Source organism: Aspergillus viridinutans (assembly GCF_018404265.1).
Source record: "Aspergillus viridinutans IFM 47045 DNA, scaffold_8, whole genome shotgun sequence".
NCBI lineage: Eukaryota > Fungi > Ascomycota > Eurotiomycetes > Eurotiales > Aspergillaceae > Aspergillus > Aspergillus viridinutans.
This window is the reverse complement of record NW_025091224.1, coordinates 1,201,069-1,209,852: the sequence shown is the minus strand read 5'-3', so window position 1 is coordinate 1,209,852 and position 8,784 is coordinate 1,201,069. Positions and strand designations below refer to the sequence as shown.

At 45.5% G+C, this 8,784-nt stretch overlaps 1 protein-coding gene across 1 annotated transcript; it reads right to left on the bottom strand.

Moving 5' to 3' along the window:
• Positions 1–6,885: 6,885 nt before the first annotated feature.
• Aspvir_009450 (phosphotransferase enzyme family protein) lies at positions 6,886–8,300 on the bottom strand (the record flags this gene model as incomplete). The annotated part of the gene is made up of 2 exons (XM_043272594.1): positions 6,886–7,793; positions 7,853–8,300. The coding sequence occupies 2 exons, from the start codon at positions 8,298–8,300 to the stop codon at positions 6,886–6,888; spliced, it is 1,356 nt and encodes a 451-aa protein (XP_043128529.1).
• Positions 8,301–8,784: the final 484 nt, after the last annotated feature.

Here is an 8,784-nt window from a genome sequence, read left to right as displayed (position 1 = left end):
ATACTTACTAAGTAGAAGATTATAATAAGCTAACTACTTTTAATAATATAATTTATTATTTTACTAAATATAAATAGGGAGTAGCCCTGTATACTTAAGTATAGCTTTAATTCTTTAGTAAGGTTAATAACTATTAGACTAATCTAATAGATATTAATTTAAATACTATTATTATATCTCCTAATTAACTAAAGAAAGGAATATATAAATAGAAGGTATAGTATTAAACTAATTAAGCTTACTTTAATTATAGATAGAAAGGCTATAATATCTAAGCTTATACTATACTAAACTAGCTATAATCTAATTATAAGAAGTAGTTAGGAAATATAATAGATTACTAGATATAGAAGTACTAGTTAGTTAATTATTAAAGGCTTCTAAAGTTAAGGACTATAAGGTATTTAATAATCTTAAACTACTAAAGGATTATAATAATTCTAATAATAATAGTAATAAGGAAAATTAGCTATTATAAGAAGGATTACTTAATATAATAAGAGTAGATTTAGAATAAGAAGATTATAATAATATTAATACTTATTTAAATACTCTTAGGTCTAATATTCTCTATTTCTCTACTATACTTAAAGCTTCTTAGATAGTAGTCTATCTCTAAGTACTATTAGACTATAGTTCTAGTTATATATTTATATTAAAATATCTAGCTAATTCATTACCCTCTTTATAGTTTTAATTTTAAAAAATAACTAACTAACTATAGATTCATCTACTAAATAATAGATTTATATATATATTAAGCTAAGTTTAAATCCTACTTAAGCTAGATAATTAGTGCTATGTTATTACTCCCTAGGTCCTTAAAATAATAGAGGACAATTTATATTTACTAAAGGGACACTATTTTTAGTAACTACCCTCTTCTAGTTTAGCACCTGTCTTGCTTAACCCTGATATAATTTAGTTCATATTAGATTAGGTTTAGTATATAATACTATCCCTAAAGTAGAACTACTATCTTACACTATCTTTATTACTACCTCCTAACTATATATAACTACTAGTGCATTACCTCATAGTCCCCTCCCTCCTTTATCTACTACTGCCCTCATAACTCTTATTTATTACACAGGTCACACGGCCTACAGGCCCTTCCTAATTACTATTATATCTAGAAATAAGTGCTTAGCCCCCTTCTCTTCTCTTCCCTTTTATTAGCAACCCTGACTAGCTGCCTGAGCTAGTTAATTCCACCAGCTAAGGGGCTAAGACGCGCGTGGACCAATCCCACTAGAAGCTATAAGATAATCACTGTGGCTAGCCTGCTGTCCTTAATGCACAGCCCATGCAGATCCTAGTTAGGGGGAACTAGGTATCCCTTAGTAATGGTCCATATTTCTATGCTAGGGTGCTTTAGCTAAACAGTAGCTCTATTTCCTATCCTCTATCCTGGGTAGGAAAACCCCTACACTAATAGTAGAAATACCTCATATTTAGAGATAATATAGCAGGCCTGTTCCCAGTGTTATTATCACTCCTCTACAATGCGACACCATTAATAATTAGTGGACTAGATTAGTGAGGTTATATGCAGACTTTAACTAGTAAGGGATGCCTCTGCCATGGAATTATAATAGCTCCACTAACTGCGTGTTCCGCATTGTGTACTTTCTTTTTTCTGTCCATTCAAAGGCCCCATCGTCCGGAAGTAGTGAAGTGGTGGGCTGATTTCAGCTTGTGCGTGGGACGCGACTTTGGCGTGTTTATGCTTTGTCAGCTGTCCCAGTCTATCTTTGCATGTCAGGAGGGTGCGAGGCAGAGAAGCTGCCGGTTCTCCAATGAAGGGGTCATATTTTCCTCCTAGTCTACCACTAACCTGTGCCGCGCTGGTTGTGATATTTAGAAACTCCAAGGTCAAGCTCCAGTGCAACCTGTCACATATAAGCAATATCCGCTCCCTTCATTCTGTGTTGGAGCGAACCACCCTTGGTTACTTTTTTTCCCAGCATCAGCTTCCTGCTGCTTGAATCCCTTCCAAAACTCTCCCCTCCGAAGATCTTGAAAAGTCATGTACATCGACCTTGATAATATTAATTTCTACAATAATCCACCACCTTCCAAATCTCCCAGGCACGCTTTGCTGTCTTCTGGCTGGAAGTACCATGTTCCCTTGGCTCCCCAATCCCTTTCACGTTCCCTTCCCGCCAAACCTCCCACCTCTGTAACAGCAACCATCGCACCTCCCACAATCGAAGGCCGCTTCCCATGCACTGCAGCATCTCCTAATATATTTGATATTGAGCTTGAGAGTGTCTCAACCTGGGAAAAAAGCCCAGTTGAGAGAGAGGTCGACTTGGCGGTGGACCATTAAACCGGGTCCCAACAGGACAGGGATGCCCTCAGTGCTCGATGCTGGCATACTTCTCCTGCTCTTGGTACGTTGGAGAAATATCGGGGCTCGACATCTGGGGACTCTGCTAATGCTCCGCGCAGCACCTACTTCAATGACATAGAAGCGGCCGAATCCACCAGGAGATGCCGATAGTGGTGAAAAAGAGGAGGGAGGCGGGAATCAATCAGCCACCCAAAAGGGTGCCTTGCAGGACCTGCCAGACACATGCACATGGCCACCAGGCGATACTGTCCCCTCCCCTGCTCCGATGGCAACAACAACAACAGAAGCAGGCCCGGACTCCTCAAGTGGTGTGTGGCCCATACCTCTCTTGTTTTCGGTCTCTGACGCATGGTAGAGAGAACTATTACGGCCGCCGGTAATCTACCAGCTGATCTGGACAGCCTTCAGTTGTCATTATCTGGCTGCAAGGCCAGCAATCAGACGCTGACAATAGACGGAGTTCCAAATTGTCATGACTCTCAGCCACCTTCACTGACCTTGTTCAACCTTGCGTCAGGCCATGGAGACAAGTGTCACAATCAACCTAGTCCCCACCATGAAAGCACTTTTGAGGACTTGCCGCTCAAAGCAGCAAGCTCTGGAGGTCAGTCTGGAGACTTGATGGGTAGTATAGCTAGCATGCGGACCGCCACTCCCAGCATCACCTCAAGCCAAGACACTAGTACTGAGCGTGAGGAAAACAGCATCTCTATCCTCCCTTTTCCAAGCTAGCAACCAGAACTTAAGGGGAAAGAATTGAGAACAACCTTATCACCCAGCCGTGTTCTTCGCCCTCGAGTCAATACAGAGTCTAACCTGCCAGATCAGTCACCTTCTATTGCCGTAGTGATCCCGGTTCATCGATCGGCCAGGTCGATGGCAGGAACTTCCAAGGGGTCTCTTGTGCATCCATCACCCCGAGCCGGTGCGAATTACGACAGTGAAGAAGGTCAGCAGACAGGCAATTTCACTAAGAAATGTGCTCTGCCAGCAAGGGAATCTTCCGCCAAGAGAGAAGAAGGCTCGCAGAAAAGACATCGGCGGAACCTATGCTCGAAAGACACTGCTCCAAACATATCAGTTTCAACCAGTCACACCGAGGGTTGTATAGGCGCATTTCAGGCCCCGTCCGGACTTAGCTTTCTCACTGGAAAGGGTGAGGCACAGGAGATTTTCGGTCGCGGCGTCATCCGTATTTAACCTCATGGCCCGCGGCACGCATATTTCCTTACGTTCCTTCCAGACGTTGTTGATCGTCCACTGCCTCACTCGCCTGGGGTGAGTTCTGAGCAACCGTCATGCCCTGAACAGGCCACCTACCCTCCGTCAAAAGCATCCGCGCTCGAGAGACGAAACGTCCGTTTAGCCCGCCATCGGACTAAGATTCATGCGGCCAACCCCAAAGCTCGCAATGATCGTGGGACGCGCCAGTCTAGGAAAGGGATGCCATGGTTACCCGGACAGGCACGGGCAACCCGTTCCTCGAGTCCCCAACCTGAGGTCGAACAAAGTCCAGGTGTTTGCAGGAGGGTCCAAAGAAGCTCGAGGAAGGGTATGCCATGGTCCGCGGAAGAGGCGGACCTTCTAGTGAAGCTGAGAAAGGACGAGGGTCTACCTTGGCCAGAGGTGACGAGGGTATTCTCGAAGCAGTATCCAGCGAGAAGCCAAGGCACGATACAGGTTTTCTGGTGTACGAGACTTAACAAGAAAGCGGGTTGATGTTTTTTAGAAATAATGGTCTTTTAGTTATCTCCTGATCATGAACGAACTAGTAAAATGCGGCAAGCGCTCTTGGTCTTTTTGGCTTGCGCGCGAGTGAGCTTACGAACTAACCATCCGGTGCTCCGTACCACAGCGGTGGTGCAATGTCGACAAGCGAGGTCCCTCAGTGTCCTCGCACGGCCCTATAGTTCCCTCAGATAGTCAGACCGGTAGCAATCCTGTCGCTGAAACTTATCGTGAGGCGAGGGTTATTCGCGAATGTGCCATTTATCACTGCTTACTCTGGTTCATTCGAGAAGATTTCAGCTACCCTCTTATCAAAAAGCCTTTAGAGCGGTTATAAAACCGGCGCGGGCCCCCCTGGAAGCTTGGTCTTTGTTCGACGAGTCAAGGAACAGAGGGCAAGTTACCCAGGCACGCTTGACCGGTGTCGCAAGTTTGTCGTACGATTTAAAGATCTGCGCGAGCGTCTTGTCGTGATCATTTTCTCTAACGATCCATTCGAGATGTTTTGGTGCTCCTCAAGAAATCTAAGCCCTTCCAAGGTGGATGGCAAGTGAGCCGAGATATAAAAGTGGACGCCAACAACTAACGAATCATCCGGTGTGAACACAGCGTGTGGGCATGACGGGGGCATGATCCTAACTAAATATCAGGCAAGGTAATAGGAAGATAAAGGATGACTCACAATAGATCACCCACTCGTAACTCTACTCGGACCCAGCCTCCTTCATATCCTTTGAATTGTTCCGAACCAAGACGTGCCAATAAGCGAACAGCATATAGGTTGATTCTGAGGAGGAGGAATTCTTTATGTGAGTTGACCCAGGTGGAATCTGTTTTGCCGATAGTCGTCTCAGCATGCCCCGCAGTCCGCTCAAGCAAGTCCAACTCGATAATAGGGAGCTGATTTCTCGTAATTATTCTGACGTGTAAGCGCCTGAGCCAGGATGACCTTCGATCAACATGAGGGCGCCTCCACCCAATCGAGTTCTGCCGTCGAACGTTGGGTTGCCTCAAAAATAGAAACCTCAACGCTTGGCACTTCTAGCAGAGATCCATGTGATGTGAGTTGATTAACCCATCACCGCAACAAGATGAGATCGACTTCTCGTGCATTATTGGGCTCAAACAAGCAGTATCCAGGGAGAAGACAAGACGCTATACAGGTCTTCCGGCGTACGACTCTCAGCGAAAACCCGGATTAACACTTTTGGGAATAATGTTACTTAAGTATCTTCTGCTCGTGTACGAACTAGTGAAATGCTAAACCTGATCGTGAAGATGACAGTCTCTGTTCTCTCTGGTCCGATCTGGCAAACCATGACCTAGGGAAGCGCGAGTGAGATTAGCTTCGCCTTCCCGTCGTTTACTTCGCCCTTGAGCGGAAACCAAATCCAACCAGCCTAATCAACCCAATGCATTGGCCGACCAGCTTCCCTCACAAAAAATTCCAGGGGCTCCCCTACAGCCGTGGACCAATCGATAACATAGCCAATTATATCCGAGACCAATCACCCAATTAAAACTAATAACCTCGCCATCTGCTGCGCTAAGCCTATTATGCGTTCCGAACGAACTCTGCTGGCAGCACTATGCGTCGACGATTACGCGGTCTTATTTTGCGGCGTAGGTTACAGCACGGTCGCGCTCCTGACGCCTCGCTTGCCTCGAACCGAGAAGCAGAACCAGTCCTTTCAGACCCCTGCACTATTTGAAGTTCGTTTGAGTCGGAGTGATATATTTCAAAATCCTACGGATTTGGATTCGTGCCGATCCCTGACTTGCATGGATTTTCAACGCCCATACTTTCTAATTCTAGGGGTGCCGTTTTGGACGCTATACATTTACAGCATATGGCATGAAGTAGAGAAACATACTGCACAAGGGCATGCAAATCCTCTAACCCTTGTGTATGTGAGCGGAGTTCGAAGGCCCATTTGGAACTGACGAAGGGATTTCCAGAAACTATGGTGACGAACGAAAAGAGGATATACCAAAACGGTTATATTGGCGCTCAGCACTCCCGGACGAGTTACCAGATCAGGGGGGTTAAAAACTTGGTTTGAAAAAATCATCATCAATAGTAGCGCACTTAATCACAACATTGCAAAGCTTAATCCTGAGCCCACAGCCAGCCAGCAGGAGACGCAAGAACTTCCAGCTACAAATACCCTCCAGATTTTGCCGCGTCAATCATTTTCTTTTTCACATCTTCATCAGTATCGTCCTTCTTCATAGGAAATGCGAAGAGTTTCCTGTCCGGATTTTTTTCTGCGAATCTTCTGACAGAGGTATTTGAGGCGTTCGCGTTTGCTTGCACGTTGACCGAGAAGGTGTTAGGGTCGTTCGTGTACGGAGACCCTTGGTCGGCTCGAAAATTGGATGCTGCATCATTTTTGGTATTTCTCGACGGAAAGAGCCTTCCTCCAGCATTTTCGGCGGAGAGTTTCGATTTTGCTTTAGGTATGTTGAAATTTTGAATGAATTTCTCTAACACCTTTTTCGGAATCGACATGTTATTGGAACGGGCTTCCTGTAAGGTTTAGAGCCGATGCTAACAACGTCGATTGGTTTGTAGACTTACTGTTTTGGGGTTTGACAATCAGATAGCAACAGGACCTGACTACAACAATCCTAAAGTGCCACGGGAGGCGCCTTTATAGTAAGCCTGACTGAAAATTGCCTACATCACCTGATAGAAGCAGGACACGGTGCGGGACAACGTGCATGACCAGTGTAAAGCATGAAGAGGCAATGAAACTGCTTATCAATATTCTACAGGGATGCACTTCAGGAAACGCCCTCTAGATATCCATCAGATTACCCGATAGGCTGGCAGGCCCTGACTCCGACAGTTTCCAAGCTCTTAGTGCGTCTTTTACGCCATCCTTGTCATCCGCGGCGTCTATGACCGAACTCACTAGATTACGCATTGTTTCCACCTTTTCCTCGAAGTCTTCAAGATGAACCCAGCCGTCAAAGGGGATTCCAAGGGCACCGAAGAGCTCCCTGCGATCTTCCCAGCTCTTCCCTTCGGCAACATGAGACGCAAGCTCATCGGCGCCGAATGTCACAGGACAAGAGGACTGTGGCTGGCCAGTTAATTCCATCCATTCGCGCCACGTTCGAAGCATCATCTCTCGAAACAAAAACAATCCATCGTCATCCCATGTGTACCCTGAAAAATCGATGAGCTGCTGTCGCGTTAAAGCTTGAGGAAACGACAGAGCAGAGAAGACGTCATTGTCAATTTCGCAGAATTTGGAAATATAGAGCCTCTGTAGTTGTGTAAGCTGGTATCTCCGTAAATTTTCCTCTTTTTCTTGTGGCGTGAGGCCCGTGGCTGATGGAAGGTCGAAAAGTAAAGGCCCATGAATTTTCAGGAATTTCGGTATCCTGCAGGCGTGAAAAACGGGAAGACTTGAGCAGCCTTGCCAATCAATGATGCTGACAATCTGATTTTCCTTTACAAATATATTCCCAAAGTGTAAATCAGAGTGCCAAAGTACAGACCGATTTTGACCTGGATGTGATGGTATCAAATGAGGCACAACTTTCAGATACTTGTCGAGGAGTTTAATGTGACAATCGGGAGACTCTTGGCTATCTGACTGTCTCAAGGGGTCTGCCGGATGACGAGGATTTGCAAACCGGGTGATCCATTCTTTCTCTCGCCTGGCGATATCTATCGCATACGCCGCAGACGACGACCCTAATTTTGCTCGGTCTCATTAGTTGGATCCCTAAATTATGGTTAGGTGGTTGGCTTACAAGGGCCCCTAAAAGCGCTCATCAATCTCCTCTCCTCTTCCCAAAATCGTATATCACAGCTGGGGCCGATGCAAAACTGATCAGCTATTCCAGGGACATCAATGCCACCTTCAATATCCTCTCCATAGAACAAGCTTCCATAATAACCGAAGTCGACAGCGGCTATTTTGGCTTGAATATTGGCCAACTGAGACACAATGTCCACCTTATCCGATATATCCATAGTGGGCCAGCTTTTGCTCAACTCATTGCCAGCAGCTTTTTCCATGATGATATATTCGACTCCCACAGGCTGATCTTTCTTGCTGCTCCAAGCAAAGACTCGCGGGACAGGTATACCTAGCTCGTTACGAAGAAAGTCAAGCGTGGCAACTTCGCTGGCTGTAACGAATTTTTGAGGGATGTAAGGATTGGGGATTTTCGCAATGACCTGAACGTCATTATCCATTGTCAATAGAAAGGTTTTGTTGTATGAGCCTTCGGGTAATTTCGTTATTTTGACGCAGAATTCCGCATTAACTGATCTGGCCGCTGTTTGTTTGAGTTCCTCGACATTGAAGGGCTGGTACCGTTTACGAAGCTGGGCTGCCTCGTCCCATAGCCAGCGTCCAGAGGTATAAGAAAAGAGAGTGTCGGCTCTATCTTGATCTGAGTGGATTATACCTTAGAAGAACAAACTCAGTAAAAGCCAACCAAATTTATCTTGACGAACTTACCGGGATGGGGAGGTTTTGAGGTTCTCGAGTGGGAAGCGGAAAGGAGCATGCGATGAAATCGGGGTAGTGTCGCCCTTATTGCTCTTCTCAGAGTTTTCAGAGGCGCCATGGAAAAGGCTCGAATAATCTATGATGATGTTATATTGTTATATTGTTGAGTATGTGGGTGACTGCCTCAATAATCACCCTGCAAGTGAAGGATTGCTGAGACTTGCG